A 19087-nucleotide genomic window follows, 5' to 3' on the forward strand; every position below is an offset into this window, starting at 1 on the left:
TTGGTTATTGCTAAATCCATCTGAACAATCACAGCTCAACAAAAAGCAGGTCATCTGTGCTTTATTTCTTCAGAAAATCAACATCCAGGGTAGAAATTAGGGGTGCTTTTACATTTGCTTCATTTGGTTCAGCTTAAATAATCCCAGATGTAGTTGCAGTTGGTAATGTTCAGCATGGTTCAGTGAAACCTGTCAATTCAACTATTTGACTGCTTGAAAACAAGGATACCAGTTAGATTTTAAAGCCTTTACTGACAATCAAAGACTTAACCGTGAGCCTGCGTGGCTTCAAAAATGTTTGTTCATAAAAATTATGAAATGAACCAGACAATGAAAATAAACAGTCATTTTCAGGTTATGAATGCCAGAAACATACTGAAATATTCAGTTTTGAGATATTTCTACTTATTGAAATTTTTCTATATGCTGTAAAGCTGTAAAAAAACAGCAGGTTTGTACCTCAGATCTATATGAGGATTTTCAATCACTTGAAGGATCAGACATATTATTTATTTATATGTTTTAAATTTTAAAAAAATGTTTGAAGCAATTTCCTCATGTACAGTTTGATTTATAGGGAAAAAAGACGATGCTGTCTCTAGCAGATTATTGCTGTTGCCCGTAATTTGCTCTGCAAAATTGTCTGCATACATTTGCTGTTTACTTTCTGAGCTGTAGAGCTAGACACACAAAAAAGTGCAATGCAATATGGAAACATAGTAACAAAGAATTTTCACCATCAAAGTAAAGGCTGCGCCTGGTTGCAGCTGAAGACTTCCACGCAAACTGCTGGCAACTGTGACAACCTGTTAGTGACCAAAGCAACTGCAATTAGGTTTTTGGTACCGTACCATTTTCCTCTATTACCAACTTCTCACTAGTGACGGCAAGTAACCTCCAGCAACCATTTGCCAACCAGATGGAGAATACAGGTTTTTCTCTAGTCACTGGTGGCAACCAGGGGACAATGACTGCTCTCTAGGCCTGTATGAATGGGGCCTTAGTTGGGCAAAGTTAACATACTAAATATATTCCTACCTATGGCCAACTCAACTCAACTCAGGCTTGTGAAACAGGCATGAAAACTTTATTACTTGTGTAGAAAGTCTGGGAAAGATGCACATTTTTGCTCCAGGTTGCACGTTAGGGTCTCAAAACTAGACTAGATTATATGGTACAGGTGAACTAGACCAAAAATATTTTACAACAGGCCAGATTTCGCCTGCATGCAATGAGTTTGACAGACATGATGTACACAGTGATCAAATAGTTCATGTTATACTGATACTGAAGCTTTTATGGATTTCCAGTAAGAGAGAAATGATACTAATTGTCACGGTTCTGGGTCAGTTTTGACCCGGTATTTTGAGTTTTCATGTTTTGGTTTGATTTTGTATTTTTTGGTTATCTTCTTGATCTATTTGATGATGATGTTCTATGTTCTGGCTTATTCTGGTTTATTTTTGGTTCTGCCCGTGTTAAGTCTGTGTTTCCTAGTCTGCGTCCTTGTGTATTGTTTCCTGTTTTATTTTGAAGGATTGTGTCCTATATCAGTGTGTCCAGCTTTGCTCCTCCTGTCTCGTTAGCCCCAATTTCTCCCAGCTGTGTCTCCCTCCTGTTACCCATTCCCTGATTACCACCCTGTGTATATTAGCCCTGTGTTTTCCTCAACCCAGTGTCGCGTCATACCCTCAGATCCTGCCTGTGTGTTCCAGTTAGTGTTTTCATGTTTGGTTTCTGTTTTGTTTGGTGCCAGCAATAAAGCTGAGGTTTTCAGTTACATTTCCGTCTCTGAGTCCTGCATTTGGATCCACATCTCCATCTGCCCGCACACAGAGCCCTGACACTAATACAGATGCACTCAGCTTTTAAAAGCATGATGCTTTTGCTGTAATAGACAAAAACAGACATCTCAAGGCTGATCTGGCACAGGTGCAATGGATTGATCCACAGTTACTGTGTGATTGTCAATGCTCTGTGTGTATGTTGCATTTCCTCTTACCCTTTGATTTATAGCAGCTGTGTTTCACAGGCAGCGATTTATCAAAGGAAAAAATGTCTGGGGCCTTCGAAAACAAGCCCACTTCATTACTCAAACATCACATGGCAGCTCCCTGCACGATAGGCTCGGCCTGTTAACACGAAGGGCTTATTGCAGGGTTAGCTGAGTGTGAGTGAGTGTGCGGTCATTGAAAGTCTTGTTAATGCAGCATTACGTTGGCTGTCAAAAGTTAATGAATGCCAGTGTGAGTAGCTGGGCTTTGTTTGTTTGTGCACAACTTGTGGAGCCTTTACAGAAGCGCTGACATCTCTTTCTGTCTGTGTTTCAGCTCGGAAAAGTGATGGAGAAGTGCTTTTGCCAAACTGCTGTAATGCCTTGCTGAACTTGAACTCACTGGATGAGTCATGATCATGTGCTTCGCTCCACTACCACACTCTCTTTTCAACTCCATATTTATGAGCGATTTCTGCCTGAGCCTTTTCTCTCTCGATTCACTCATAATCCTTCACATCCTCACTTTTTGGCTCTACCGATACTCTCATTTACTTTGAGTATCCATGACTCTCATTATTTAACCTGCAGTCACCATCTACTGCTCTTTCATTTTCTACCTTTGTTTCTATGCACTAAATTCCTCAGCTTTATTTATTTATTTTTAATAGTTTCCTTCCATGAACAGTAAAGTTGTCTGGGTCTTTTTGCTTCACCATTCTTTTTAGAATATTTCTGCATAATTATAGGTTTTTATTTCAAATAGTTCCCTATATTTTTACACATAAATTGTCTTAGTCTGTGCAATGGTTGAAATTATGAGGAAAAAAAGGCTTTTGGTGCTAATTATTACATTTTATTACACAGTTCTGAGCCTACTATCTGAATGTCACAGAAGAAATTGTGACTCATCAGACAAGCCAGCATCTTTCTGCTCCTCTTTTGTTCAGTTTTGATGAGCTTGTGCGAAAGTTAACCTCATTCCTGGTGTGGGGTGTTCAGGGATGCTGTGAATACAGTTGTTGTAATGAGCTGAAGCATTCTACTCTGACATCAACAAGGTGTTTTCATCCAGAGAGCTGGATCACTGGGTATTTTCTCCTATTCGGATGTAAACTCTTTGAGTTGGCTGTGTGGGAAAATCCCAGCAGTTTTGGAAATACTCAGACCAACCTGTCTGACACCAACAACCATGCCACGTCCAAAATCACTCAAATCGACTTTTGCAGCAGCAACCACAGTCATCGCTAAATGTTTGCCTATCGTCAGCTGTCATTAGGATGACAATTACTAAACATTATTGGCTTATACTGGAGTTCAGTCAATAAATGAGCAGTTCCATAGTAATTGTACACTCTTAACATGTTGTTGATGCTAAAATGTGGCATTCTTGCCTCTATAAAATCAAATTAAACCAGACTACTAGTGTTCTCTCTCTCTTTTTTCATATTTTTTGTTAAATATAGAACATAAACAGTCCTCAGCAAGTTGTTAAAACACTCCAAAATGCAGAGGATATGTTCTTAATGGCATAGAGCACAGGTGTCGAACTCCAGGCCTCGAGGTGTCCTGCAAGTTTTAGATGTCCTTGATCCAGCACAGGTGATTTAAATGACTAAATTACCTCTTCAACATGTCTTGAAGTTCTTCAGAAGCCTGGTAATGAACTAATCATTTGATTTAGGTGTGTTGACCCAGGGTGATATCAAAAACCCTTGAGGCCTGGAGTTGGACACCCTTGGTCTAACTGGACTTTCCATACAAGTTCGACACCCCTGGCATAGAGTCATCCAGCTACAGCATTGGTGCTGTAGAGGAGCATGGCCTATGCAGCTCTTCACTGGAAGCACCCTTGCCAAAGTATTCTTATAATTATTCCCATGTCTATCTGCTGTATCTAAAGCTGGAGTTAAGGGATTTAGATGCAGTTTTTCAACAGGTGCACCAAGGCAGATTTGACAGGGTTTTGCCACAGAATAACAGTATGCCAGTAGTTAGTGCAGGCCAACTAACTCCTTGGTGTTCATATTTATATTAATAGTTTTCTATCACAAAAAAGTACACGTGTTCATTTAAGTAAATAAACAGAGCAGTAAGAGATGTTTTTCAAAATTTGTTTTCTTTATTTTGATTTGCCGCTAATGACAATTTTTTTTATTTGTAGATTTTGTAGTGCTCCCTACAATGTGAACCTCTCACCTGAATTTTCAAAGTTTTGTTCAATCCAATTCAATTCAATTAAATTCAAGCTCAACAATCAAATGATCCCCTATGAGAGCAAGCACTAGGCAACGGTGGAAAGGAAAAACTTCCTTTTTAACAGGAAGAAACCTTTGACAGAGCCAGGCTCAGATAGGGGCAGCCATCTGAAGGAAATCCTTCATTATTTGTTCGAGGTCATCGAGACATTTAAGTTTTATGTATCGAGTCTCCAGGGATGGATATCCTGTCTTGTACTGAAACTGTTCTTCTGTCTTAAATGTCCAGCGCTGTTGCTTGTAGTTGTCTTCAATGTAATAGTCATCAGCGTAAATGCCAGAGTCTAGAACATGATCTGGTGGCTGACCCTGAGTCTCTATGATGAATTTCAGATAATCATATTCATTCTCCGCGGGGTAGAGTGGCACCCCTGTAGCAAGCTCCACAGCTACCAGCCCCAGAAACCACATGTCACTTGCTTCATTATAAGGAAGGCCAAGCATAACCTCAGGTGCACTATAACCAACCGTCCTCACGCAGTCACTAGGATTCACTGCAGACGCAGGACATGCAAGGCCAAAGTCTATAAGTCTGACTTTGACTGGAGACTCATGGCGGTTTACAACCATGATGTTTCCAGGTTTGAGGTCGGCGTGCACTATTCCTACAGAACCCAGCTGGGACAGAGCATTTGTGAGTTGACGTAAAATTGGCCTGACTTCGCTTATGGGGAGACCCTGGTTATTCTGGTCCCCTATGTAGTCCCACAGGCATTGATCAAGGAGTTCAAAGTTTAGGCAAACCCGCTCTCCGTTGTGGAAAAAGACGTTCCAATTAACAATGTTGGCGGTATCTGGATCCAACCTTGGCAGCTGCTCCAGGATGAAAGTTTCCAGTTTTGCCTGTTGCAGAATATCAGGGCGGACCTTGTTGACTTTAATAGCCAAAGCTCGATTGGTCTTGGTATCACGACATTTGGCTACAATACCAAAGCCCCCTTCTCCAAGGAAGGCCTCTACCTTGTAGTGGTTTCCCAAAATGTTCCCTTCAACTATTTCAGGTAGGGCTGCTCAATTAATCGAATTTTAATCACGATTACGATCTGGGCTTTCAACGATCATTAAAAATGACTGAGCCGATTATTAGCCCCTCCCTCATTTATCCGCGACACCTTAAAGGCCGGTCCGTGAAAATATTGTCGGGCATAAACCGGTCCGTGGCGCAAAAAAGGTTGGAGACCGCTGATTAAAAGGACCCGAGGGAAGCTCGGAAAGCTAAGCAGAAGTTATTTGGAGAGGAGAGTGACTGCTGTTGGTTGAAAAGAGAGGTAAAAAAAAAAAACTTCAGTGGTGTTGCACACTATTTTATATTATTTTTTAAAGTCATTGTTAACCCTTTAAAGCCGGACAGAGCAGCACACTCCGTTTTGTGTAACTATTTTTAAATCCCTGTAGAACCTGAACCGTGTAAGCTAGCGCAATAATTTGTTTTGCATATGAAACCGGAGGAGTTGTACTTACATCTTATGCCATCAGCTTGTCCTCGGTCACGGTTTCCTTCCACATAAAGCTTTGCAAAAATTGCATAAAAAGCGCTTGCAGGAACAAAAACATAATATTCCAGACACACGCTTTGCCGATCTGATCAGCTGTTCATAACACTTCCCACATTGAAAAAGTTGTCAGCGCGAACTATCACATATATTTATATTCCTGCAGTATATAAAAATTGGTGTATCTCCAAAATAAAACTATGAAGACACTCACAATAAGTTTCCTGTTGTTGTAAACTATTTTTTGCAACTTTTTTGTATTTAAAGTTTTGAGGGATAAGCCTCTTAAATTTCTCCAAGTAGAAATATATGTAAAAAAAAAAAAAAAACGATTTTCAATTTTCTTGTAGTTTATTGCACTTTTTTGCAATTAATGTAGTTACTATGGACTTAATGCATACATATTATTAAAATATGGGCTATAACAGTTGTATAGCAACTTGAAATGCTCCCACAAATGGCACTACAACATGTAAAAATATAATATAAGCTCTGGCGGACTTGGTTCTATAGTAGGTCTTAAAGGGTTAAATAAATATCGTCAAATAATCGAGATCTCAATTTCAGTGAAAATAACCGTGATTATCATTTTTGCTATAATCGAGCAGCCCTAATTTCAGGCTCATTTGAGCTGAAGGATGGGTTGGCTGACATGGTGAAATGTGTCGGCTTGGTTGTTGAATTGCTGAAAAACGTGAAACTCTCAAAACTTTCCAAAAGGGTTGCTGTCAGGTCAGCGTCCATTAAGCAGTAAAGTTTAACAGAGTAAAGCCCCTATTAAATACTCCACATGCATGAAAACTCAGAATTCGGTAGACTAGACATTGCTGGCGCTCCCGGTGAAAGAATTTTGTCAATACGACTTGTAGTTCTTTCTTGGGAAGCATTTGTTTCACAATGACTTTTCTGTTTATTTAAAGCAGCAGAAGAAAGGCAGATGTCTGTCTTTCTGTGTGTGAGTGTGTGTGCGTGCGTGTGTGTGTGTGTGGTGCCACTGGGTGCAGTTGCTATAGCAACCAGGCTCACACCTGCCTGCTTAATGAGCTCTGTCACTCTGCCAAGATTCATCTTTAAAACTTTTTTCAACTGTTGCTGTGTCCACAGTGTTTGCTCTACAGCCATCATTTTACCCTCAAAACATAGCCATCGTTTTTCTCTTTCCAACATTGTGTTTTTCAAAGCTCAGAGATTTAAACATTTTGAATTGTGTGGCTCAAAGTAGAGGGATAACCTTCTAACTGACCCATAGAAATACATTGTATTTTTAGTCAGGAGTTTGTTTCAACAGCAGGAAAGACCCCACTTTTTAAATTGCTCCTGTCATCACATTTTTGACACCACAAGGATAAAAGAGACACTGTTGTGCAGAACAATTCCTTGGGATCCTCACAGTTCAAAAGCTGTTTTGATGGGAGTTAGGGTCTTGGATTTAGATGCAGTTTTTCAACAGGTGCACCAAGGCAGATTTGACAGGGTTTCGCCACAGAATAACAGTATGCCAGTAGTTAGTGCAGGCCAACTAAATAGAGTATTCTGATTGGCCTGTTAAATTCAAGCTTATTGTTCATTGGTGGATTTTTCTTCCGCACACAAGTGGTTCAGATCTGGGCATTTGGAGTCAGATGGTGACTTTTAGAATCATCTTTTCTGAATGATTAAAATTTACGGCATTTAGCTGTCTGTAGTGGATTTTCCCACATTTCAGTCATTCAGTGATTAAAATAATGAGGTTTCAATTTTTTATGCAGATGTTTTCTGACTCTACATTTTCTTTTGTCATTAATCAGCTTTTTCTAATTTACATTTTAAACATGTTCGCCTACTTTTAACTTCTTCTCTTTGAATGTCAGCTTTCAATAGTTCTGAACTTTTTTTTTCAGGTGAAAATTTCTGTATTTTTCATCTCATTCAACATTTTTAACTTAACATGCAGCAATTATTTCATTTCAGCTCAAAACATTCAGCTATCAGCATCCACACTGCAGTTTCTTCAGAAAATGCATTCTCTAGTTTAGTTTAGAATTTTTAAATGAAATTAAATTAATGAGGCAAAACCACAGGATTCAGAAATGAATTTTTTCTCTCCAACCATTGGTTGTTAGTTGGAAATAACTTCATTGGGGAAGCAAAGCTGTTCAACAAGTAATTCAACCGAAGATCAAAAAGAATAGATGAAAACAAAGGAAATACTTAATTTTTCACTTGTGATGATCAGAGTAGAGACTAAAGGTCTGATTGGGCCGCACAAGATTTCCACTTCCACTTTTCAAACTGGGCCTCAGAACCTCTGCTTTAAATGATTGATCTTCTTTTTGTATCTGTATTGTTTTTATTAGGGTTTTTTAATGTTATGAGGGGTTTTAATAAATATTTTCCAGTCAGATGTATTTTTGTTATCAGAGACACACTTCTATTGCTGCTCTTATTTCATTCAGCAGCAGCGTGAGCAGAAAAGTGACTTCCCTTCAGGTGAATATGTTGTGGATTGAACGTTTAAGCGGGACAGACAACCCCTTGAAATACAATAAAAGAAGCTTGCTGTTGGCACCATTTGCAGTTTGATTTATTTTGCCCTTAAGCATCTTTGACAGCTTTCGTGTGAAGCCCGCCTCACTTATTCCAAGATCTGATCTATCCGATGCATCTTCACCTGGATGGTTGGCAGCTGTTCCTCTTAGAGACAGTTGATAGATATGTATCTGGGCTGTCATCTCGGCACTGCTCAGGGATTTGTCAGCTAAGCTCACTTTGACTCACTTGTGGGGTGAGCTTCGCTTGTCTGGAAGAATATAATGTGCCCCGCAGTCAACAGTTAGTGCAGCAGGAAGCAGTTTGCCATCATCCTGCCTCAGATTTAAAAACAAAAAAGTCAGGATGTTTATTCCTATTAAACTGTCTTGGAGTGAGGGGCTAAAGGAGGGCCTTTTAATTAAAAGGGAAGATTTTTGGGGGGGGGAAAGGAGCCGGATGGGAGCGGTCAGTTTTCTCAAAGTACATGACCTGGCTTGAAATGTTTTTTGCAACAGCTCCTCAAATCCCGGATTTTTTAGTCCTACTCTTTCCTTTGGAGGAAAGGCCTGTCTTAAGAGGAGCCTCTACTAGTGTTCTGTCTCCTTTTAAAGTTTCTAGTAGAGTAGACAGCTTCCTGAAACGTCCTTAGTTTATTAGTTACACTAACACAATATATTTTATATTAATCAGAATCTGGATTCTGGGCCAAATTCATAATTTTTCTTTGATTTTTTTGTACATTGCAGTTTTGTTTTAATCACCTCATAATCCAGGAAATAGTCAGAATTCAATTCATTGGCTTTTACCAGATTGACCATCTGGCGATGAATGCTGTGTGTAGAAACATGCAGGAATCCAGCTAGAATGTTTGGTATAAGTATTAATAATATGCAGATTTCTGCCTTAGAGGAATTTTATAGGAATGTATGATCAAATTCCACTGTTTTTGTTTGTAATTCAATTGGAATTTCAGAAGTCCAACTGGGCAAGAAACACGCAGTTCTAGAATAAGACATGATTGTAAGTCATAAATAAACCAGCAATTTTCAGAGTAAGACATAAGAAGCCAGCAGAGAGATTTATCACATAAATGTCTCCATAAACATGAAATGATTTATCTTAACGGAGGCTTAAGCCTGCTGTAGTCACATTACATATGTAAATGTCTACACTTTTTCTTTTACCTAAAAACACAGTGGCAGCCACACTGCTGGCTTGTTTACAGTCTGTATGGTGGTCCTTGATAAGTGCACTGTCATTATAGCTAATGGAGTCATTGAAAATCAAAGGCATAATACACCAAAGTGGATCAGGAAACATGGGGGACTGAATTGGTTCTCATTATTTATGAGCCCTTCACAACAAATATATGTGCAAGATGATGACTAAACTTGTATTTGAATTCGTATTGCCTTTCCTGCTCTCTGGAATTGACAGCAGGCTTTTTGTTATTCAAAAATAAATAAATGTATGAAAGTAAACCTAATGTGTTTAAAAACTAAAAATGACAATCTTGTAGATGATTTCATGCATCACTTATAAGTTGACTTTTACAGCAGCACGTTGGATCTGAAATCAGTGCATTCATGTGCGAGCTCGTGTGTGTGTGTGTGTGTGTGTGTGTGTGTGGGGGGGGGGGGGGGGGGGGGTATTTTGAGAGTCTGCTGAGCAGACAAAGACACAATCTATAACTCAAGAACTTCAGCTAGTGTGGCTCCCAGAGAAAAAGGCCAAAATAAATACCACAAAAATGTCACAGAGTGCACAGATCAGACCCTACAATATTACTGGTAGGCAAACACACATATACACACACACACACACACACACACAAACACAGAGCCACCTTGTACAGTAACATACTCACACATAGGCAGCAGGATCATTTGCATAATCTTCACCTAATTCCTTGTTCTTCCCTGGTTGTCCGTTGTCTCGCTATGATAAATTACCCCAAGCAACCTTGCAGGTTCCTTAATATGGTGCTAATTGGCCAATTAGGGCGCCGTTTTGCCTGAGGATTTCGCCACTTTTAGCGGTTATATTTCAAGTTTACTGTTAATCAACAAATGGCCTCAGATTCCTCTTCTGTCAAAATCCAACCACACATTGGACTATGCTCAAAAACACAAAGATACAGTGCATATGGTACTGAAGGCACATTTAAAGGTAGAAGAGCTGTACAAACGAGGGCAATAAAAATCACATAAATGAAGGACAGAGTCTTAATCTATACGAAACCAGGCCTAGAAAGGTCTTAGAAAAAAAGTCCTATGCCCAGCTGAATCATGGCAGCCTTTACAGCTTTGCCCAGGTAAAAGCCATAGACGATATAAAAGACCAGTACAATGTCACTCACTGGTTTGTGCAGCGAGCATATCTTGCATAATCCTCCTGACGCTTGACAATGGCCAAAATTTACAAAATTGACTTAATATTTGATTCACTATGACCTGAATTGAGTAACTAAACCTAAAAACTCATCACAAAAACCTTTTACTGAGGTCAGTTCTAAGAGCCTTGTTTCCACAAACTTCTGCAGGACAGGAAGTGTTTGTGAAACCAGGTACTGGCCTTTTAAAAGACTGCAGATTGCGGAAGAAATGTCAGACTGTTAAACTCAAAACTCAATCAGTTTAACCTGAGACACATAATCCTAACTATAGTGGGAAAATGAATATGATCACACTACTTAAAACATAACCCAAGTACCAAGGTGCTTACATGATATACTTAAAAATTAGAACTTTCTGTAAGTTGGTAAAATACAGATAGGCAAACAATGCAGGTGTCATCAGTTGGAAATGGCATTAAGTGGAGTAATTTCTTATTTTCAGCGGATTCTTACGTGTGAGCATTCATATCATTTCAAAATATGACAGTTTCCCAATTTTCTTGCCACCTTATCATCATCGGCATCTCTTTACCCCTCCAGCTTTTTTCTCTTGTCATCATGAATTAGACCCACAGTGGGGGTTAACTCATACAGTGCTCTCGCACCTACAGGTTATTGTTTAGGCGTTTTGCGCTGCCTTTGTACTCCCAGAGTTGTCTCTTGCTATTTACCTCCTCTGCAGGGTATTGTACAGTTTGTCACTGTTGTCTGCGCACAATCTCTCCCTACTAACACAACTCTATTTTTGACTCAAACTTAGTTCCTCCCTATATCCTCTTTCACACAGAGTATTTTTTTTGTTAGAATGGCATTAACGCCCCCGTCTCCTGCGTGCACTGGAATATATCACTGTTGTTATTTGAAGCATTTTCTTTTACTTGGATTTTAAGTTCACCTGACTTTCTGACATTTTTGCAGTATAACATAAATAAAACTGAAGTTTTGAAAAGAGCGTGCACCTGTCATTTATTTAAATAGTCCTACCCCCATCACAGCTTTCTCAGCTTCTTTTTCCATCTAAAATCTACAGTTTGATGTCTTTCCTTTTGGATTAAAACAAAATCATGTTTATATTTGTCACATTCAAATCCCAGAGAAATAGGCTTGTTTCCCATTTTGCATCTTAAGATGCATTTTGAAAGCGTGCCAGGTTTTGTTGTTGTTTTGCATCTCATTCACTTTTTTAGTTTCTGACCTATTTTCTTTTCTTTTAGGATCTTCTACGTGTCTCATGACTCCCAAGATTTGAAGATCTTCAGCTACATTGCCAGAGATGGACAGAGCAATGTGTTCCGCTGTAATGTGTTCAAGTCCAAGAAGAAGGTAAGACAGAGAGAAGCTCCGTTTTAATGTCACTTGTTACGTGCCCTTGATGAGTTGGATAGATTCACTTAACTTAAGCCGTACACCTACAGCTCTGCTTTAGACATCATCTCATAAATTTGTTTTAAACAACTGAACAACAACAGAAAGCAATTTTATAGCAACCAAAAGTGGTTGCTATAAAACAACGCAAGGACAAAAGTTGTACACTGAGGACTGGCTGTCTTATGTTAAGAAGTAATTATTTATTTATTTTGAGGGTTTTTTTGGGGGGGGGGGGGATCTATTAGCAAGATTAATCAAAAAGTTGTAATCCGGCTGTGAGTTTTTTGGGATTTATCTTCTTCTTGTTTTCACTTCATAAATGCATATTCATTTGAAATACTGAAAATTAATTTGAAATAAAAAAAATATTGGGAGTCACCATTCAGATGTTTTTGTAAAAATATCGCTCATCCAGATACAGATATTCTAGAACTAGTACCAAGGCTGTATAACAAACCACACATTGCATGGTTACATGGTTTCAAACTAACCTTCTATTAGATCTAAATCTTTTACTATAAAAAACCTTTAGTCACAATTATAAATATAGTATGAAAGCCTACTTGAGGCTCAAATTTTAACCAGAGAGACTAGAATACGATGTTGGTATTTAAGGAATTGAGCTAAGTCACTTGATTCATATCTCTCAGACAGATTGTGATTTGTGTAAATGTAGAGCCTTTGTTTTACAAACGTTAGTCAAAGAGTTCCCCAGGAATGAGGACCAGTACTACAGTGCTTAAATCTTTGGGCAATATTACAAGAAAACACTGCATACATTTTCGGTTCTCTGCAGATGATACCCAGCTGTGTTTATCTACGAAGGCAGATAATATAAGACAATTAGTTAAACTGCAGTCACGTCTTAAAGATTTAAAGGCCTGGATGTGAAGTCATTTTCTTCTCCTGATTTCAGAGAAAGATTAGGCCCTAAAAATCTTGGAAGCATGATGTCTAACCAGATATTTAGAAACTTACAAAGGATGGCATTACCTTGGCCTCCAGCAACATTGTGAAGAATCTTGTCATTTTTGATCAGGATGTGTTCTTCAGTGCATGTATTAAACAAATATGTAGGGCTGCTTTCTTTCATCTTTGAAATACTGCTAAAATTAGAAACAGCAGAGCCTTCAGCTGTCATGTCCTGTAGAACTAGCTCCTAGCTTGGATTCAGGAGACAGGCACCCTCTCTACTTTTAAGATTAGGCTTCAAATTGTTCCTTTTTGATAAAGTTTAGATTTAGGGCTGGATCAGGTGACCCTGAATAATCCCTTAGTTATGCTGATATAGGCTCAGAATGCTGTGGGACTTTCTGTGACCGTATGATACAATAAGCATCACAGTAATTTCTGCATCATTTCCACTCACCTATACCACTATTTAATGACAGCATGTCATTACACTTTTGTCTTCTCCTAGTCTGTCTCCTTGTGCTCTCTTTCTTTTATTTTGTCGTTTCCTTCCACTCCAGCTGGTCGCGACAGATGGCTGTCCCTCCCTGAGCCCGATTCTGCTGGAGATTTCTTCCTGTTAAAAGGGAGTTTTTCCTTCCCACCATCACAAGTGCTTGCTCATAGAGGATTTTCAACACCAAAATTACAAAGGAATTTACAAAAACACATAATATAATCACATAGGCGGGGGGAAATGCAAGAGTTCAAAGAGTTACTTGTCTAAATTGTGTGGAAGTTTAAAATGGTTCATGCAAGCCTCAAGTACAACACCACAATAAAATGTCACTAAGAGGTGAAGAGTGACAATTCAAGGGAATTTATGAGAAAGTCTTGCTGAATCAATACGTCTTTTAAAAGTATTTAATAGAAGATACTGTCCACTGTAATTCACCTTTTGTAGTTAACGGTCAAGAGTTTCCTGTGTGGCAGGCTGTGCTCTGGCAGGTTCTGGAGCAACAGTTCAAGTATATAATCTGGGGCCAGGCCATGAAGGACTTTAAAAGCAGCAAGTTAAATTTAAAAGGTAGTTCTTGACTGGCAAGTGGGCAGCCATTAAAATCTGCTATGCTTCACATAACTGATTATGGTGAGTATGGTAAAACCTGAAAATGTGTTTGGACACACTCCGCTGATAAGTAGTGCTGAACTGCCAGTGAGCAAGTTGCTTCATGCCAACCTCTTCATACTCAGTTTCTCAAAAACCAACTAATGAGACTTTTTTTTCTTAACCTTGTTCTGCTAACCAGATTCTGCTTTGTTTGGGTTGTTTATGATTTCGAGTTCTTCCCAATTTAGATTTGTATGTCTTTTCTGATTTTTTTTTCAAAAGGAGCAGCAGAGAGGATGGGCTTCAACCTAGAATGAGTCATACGAATAATGTGTTCTTAAATGGCTGTATCTCAAACCACTGAGGTACTTTTTAGTGCTTGTGTGTCTGCAGTCTTTCTTATCTGTAGAAGTTTTCATCACTGCATCTGATCTGCAGAGATGAAGAAATGCCGTACCGTGCTATGAAAAAGTCTTTGCACCTTTTACTGATTTTATTTTATTTTTTTGCCACATTTACATGTTTCAGATCATCAAGCCAATTTTAATATTGGACAAAGATAACCGGATTAAATGCAGAATGCAAATTTTAAATGATGATGTGAGAAAACTATCCACATCTATCTTGCCCTTTATGAAAAGGTAATTCAAGTCCAGCATGAACGGCCAATTTAAGGCATTTGACTGCCATGTTGACTGTTGGTAGGACGTTCCTTTTATGAATGTGATTTCAACATGTCTGGCAGTAATCAGGTCTGGGCGAGTTTAGTGAAAATTAACTCATCTATCCTGTAAATGTGGTTAATCCCACTTAATTAATGACTTATCAGTTTTTTTCACACAGGTCCAGGTAGGTTTGGCTGCCTGCCTAAATGAACTCATCATTTCTAAACTGCATTCTGTATTTAGTTGGGCTGTCTTTGTCTGATATTAGAATTTGTTTGATCTGAAACATGTATCTGTGACAAATGAAAGAAAATCAGGAAAGGGGGAAATACTTTTTTCCACACCAACGTGTATTTCTCAATCCTCCGCACTTTTACAGCCCAGTTCAGTCCTCCTAACTAATATCTCATAATACCCTGTGTGAATCTTCTGTTTCACCTGCAAGGCTCACATTTTATTTCCTTTATTAATCAGCTGTGATGTGTAATTAGAATACACTAGAGGGGTCGGATTTGTTTTTGTTAATTCCCAATTTGATCTCAAGTCAGCTGGGCCAGAAAATCCTATGAAGCAAAAAATGTATTCACAAAACACACTCCCAAGTTGGCTTAAGCCCCCTCCTTCAGTGTGGTATGGCAGACCATGGATAATGCCTTTGTCAGTGAGAAGGATGTTAGACTGATGGTGATTCAGATCTCTGGTTCAGATGAAATTACCACTTCTGACAATCACTCTGATCTGTTTTTATGCAAAACAATGCTTTCTGGAGCAATCCATTGAAAGGTTCCAACATCATTCTCCACCGTCTGTGCGGCTTTCACACTATGCCAACCCAGCAAATGGGCCAGATTGGACCTTTTAGGCAGGCTGCTAGCTGTTAGCAGAGGTGGGACCAAGTCATTGTTTTGCAAGTCTCAAGTAAGTCTCAAGTCTTTATCCTCAAGTCTCAAGTCAAGTCTCAAGTAATGTCAGGCAAGTCACAGTCGAGTCTCAAGTCACTGGTGTAAAAGTCCGAGTCAAGTCACAAGTCTGAAATTTTGAATTTCAAGTCCTTTTGAGTCTTTAAAAAAAAAAAAACAACGAAAAAATAATGTTGCAGTTATGCTAAATGTAAATATTAGACCATGTAATTTTAAAATCTGTGTTTTTCTCAACACATGACAAAATAGTGAACTTAGAAAATATACACAAATTGTGAAATTGCACCTCTTTAAAATGCAGCTCAATTAAACCTAGCTCCAAGAATAATTTTCACCGACAGTTCTGAGATAAGCTGCATGTTATTCTTGGATGCGGTTGTAGGACCGGCTTTAAAACCGCATGACAAAAATATCATACACATTAAAAAAAACTGTATCACCAACGTAGCCTGGACAACATTTGCTAGTTAGATGAAGTCAGCTATCTCATCGTAGCATATTTATATGCATATTTATAATCATACGGTTCTTGGAGTGAGTGCATACACTCATGAAGTTTAGTAACTTCAGGTCACTGCAACAAGCCCAGGTACAGTTTACCGACGGATGGGTGCAGGACCTTGAAATGCACCGTGTAGAAAGTAAAGACCATCGTACGTATCATAAGTTTACCAGTCTCACAAATCGTCATCATAAATACACATTCGTTAACCGTTTATAAATAGGACCTTTGAGCTCAACGGTAATTAATTAGTAGTGGAAATAATTTCTGGTAGCATCACAGAAATGTAGCAGTGACAATAATACTGTATGCTGTAATCGTACTGGGCAATTGGTGATACAAAACAACTGTTTTATCCTGTGAATAAAAGTATGTTTTTGTCAATGTACCATAATAACAGAAGCGAAACACAATATTGTGTCAGGACAATTCACTATTTATGCACAATAAATAAAGGAGCATAGCGCGACAATTTCTGTTCAGCGCCAGACTTGCTTGTAACCTATATCACCAATTATGTTAAGAAAAATGACGTATTAACTACTAAAAAACACTGACCTTCGTGTAAATGCTTGGAGCAGACTAACCTGTGAGCTGGAGTGTTCTGGGACGTTATATTTGATCTTTGAATGGCTGCGATCCAGGCCATCCGTCGCGTCTTTGTTACTTCGGAAACATGGCTTGAACAATTTCTCTTCAACGACGTAATCCGATAACAACCGATGTCTTTACCCGTCGGCTTCCCGTGGCTGTCATGTGACCGGCTATTGCAGTTAATAATACAACAGCTTCTTGACATTTTTGTGTTTCTTTTTATCGCTGTATAACTGATTTCAATTAAAAGCCTGCGTGCGCTAGTACCTCTTGCCACGAGTTCCCAGAATCCTTTGTGGTTCTACCCCAGAATGACATCACATTTTCAATCTCTATATAATATGCATGTTACATTTTATATTTGGGGTGAAATATCAAGTCTTTTCAAGTAAACCGGTTCAAGTCCAATTCAAGTCCCAGGTCATTGGTGTAAAAGTCCAAGTCAAGTCACAAGTCTTACAACATTTTTTCAAGTCAAGTCTAAAGTCATAAAATTAATGACTCGAGTCTGACTCGAGTCCAAGTCATGTGACTCGAGTCCACACCTCTGATAGAAGCCACTAGAAACAAACTATTCCAGCCTAATTGATGACATTTATGGCATTTGTTTTCTGTGCTGACTGATATGCTGCTCGGTGCTTTGCTGCCTGCTTTTAAATCAGGTGTCACTCTGAACATAAACACAAGCTACATGTGATGTCTCTGATGTGTATCTGTTTCTACCCGTGCTGATGCTAGCATGACTAAAGCTAGCCAAGCAGCAGTAAATATGTGAAGCAAGGCAGAAGGATATACTCATCAAACAAACAGGATCATAAGAATATAAAACCACGAGCACTACAAATGTAACAGAAATATGTTGACATAAAATGGCATGTTATTTGAAATCTACACGAAACAATGACACAACTACTTTTTTTCAATTTTTTCAATTTATTTATTTTTTACCAATTGTCCAAATTAGTCTGTGATTGGCCTTAGTGTGACAGAAATCATATTTATATACAACTAAATATGACTCAGCAAACATGTTTTAAATGGATGATTCCTCACTTGATGACGAATGATCCATTTCCATATTTGCTGAGTCTTAAATTTGATGTCAGTGAACTTTTCAGTGGTTGGTGTTAAAAAAAAGCCCCCAAATCCCCTATGAGCAAGCACTTGGCGACAGTGGAGAGGAAAAACTCCCTCTTAATAGGGAGAAACCTCTGACAGAACCGGGCTCAGGAAGGGGTGGCCTTCTGTCTTGACCGAGAGGGGTTCAAATGTTCACTGACAATTTAGTTGTATATAAATATGATTTTTAGGACTTGATGTTGACACCAATTATGTGAAATTGGGGACGCGCACAGTTCCGCTTCTTCTTGTTCTTCTTCTTCCTTGGCGGAATCTCTGGCAGGCTCTTAACTTCAGTCTTGAGTTCAGCCACCTTGACATTGAGCATTTTCTGTTTGTCTTGTAGACTTTGCAAAGATTCCTGTACAGAAAATGCAGCTGACTCTTCTTTTTCTATCTTCTGTTGTTCTGTGGTGTCTTTTTCTTTCTGAGGCTCCTGCAGAGACCTTGCAGTGGATGGCAGTGAGTCCTCTTTTTCCATCTTCTCCTGTTCTCCAGTCTCGTTTTCTTTCGGAAGCTCAAATTTGTGCATTTCATTTGCAGCAGTGGAATTTTGTTCTTTGTGCTGCTGTGGGATTTTAAGTGAGGAAGCTTTGGCCCCTTTCAGCTCTCGCTCCAGAGACTCTAGCTTCAAATCATGAAGGGCCTTGTTGGGGCAGAGCTGGGATTTCAGGTCACTGATTTCCAGGTTGAGTGTCTCCTGCTCCTGCCTATGTTTAACGGCCTGCTCTTCAAGCTGATTTTGAGCTGCTAGGAGCTGTTTCTGGAGCATCTCAATCTGCTCTTGCTGAATCCTACATTTGAGCTCAAATTCAGCCTCCTTAGAGGACTTCAGTCCTACAGAGTCAGTGTGTGAAGCCTCTGTGGTTGGAGTGGCAGACTCCACACACTGCTCTGTGGTAGGGTGGCTGATTTGGTCCTGCAGGGTAGCAATCACCTCATCCAATATGACCATAGCTTCATTGTCACTTGCGAGAGTGTCTGTCTCACTGATGTCATTGGGCTTATTACTAGAAGCCTCTTCCAGCTGCTCTATGAGGCCTTTAATCGTTTCCTCGTGATTTCGCTCGTTCTCGTGAATTTCTTCACGAAGTTTGTTCACCTGAAACTGGTGATAAGAGGCCCTCTTGTTTGCACCTACCATTTTACAGTAAAGGTCGTTCTGATGGTATTGGGAGGCTTCCAGTTGGTGTCTGAGAGCAGCAATCTCGTGCCAGGGATTAAACGGGGTCCCTCCATTAGGCACAGGGTTTGGTCTGCTGGGGTT

The 19087-nt window shown here is 39.2% G+C and overlaps 1 protein-coding gene across 4 annotated transcripts in view; it reads left to right on the forward strand.

Moving 5' to 3' along the window:
• nos1apa (nitric oxide synthase 1 (neuronal) adaptor protein a) overlaps window positions 1–19087 on the forward strand; it is a 249641-nt gene that overhangs the window by 111669 nt on the left and 118885 nt on the right. For all 4 annotated transcript variants that reach the window (XM_085437190.1, XM_085437187.1, XM_085437188.1 and 1 more), the window contains exon 5: window positions 11865–11973. In XM_085437190.1, coding sequence (XP_085293316.1) covers window positions 11865–11973 — 109 coding nt within the window. The remainder of the gene's footprint in view (window positions 1–11864; window positions 11974–19087) is intronic.

Source organism: Copadichromis virginalis, linkage group LG17, assembly GCF_057382275.1.
Source record: "Copadichromis virginalis isolate Kocher_CV1m ecotype Utaka linkage group LG17, C_Virginalis_male_GT1.1, whole genome shotgun sequence".
In the NCBI taxonomy this organism is placed as follows: Eukaryota; Metazoa; Chordata; class Actinopteri; order Cichliformes; family Cichlidae; genus Copadichromis; species Copadichromis virginalis.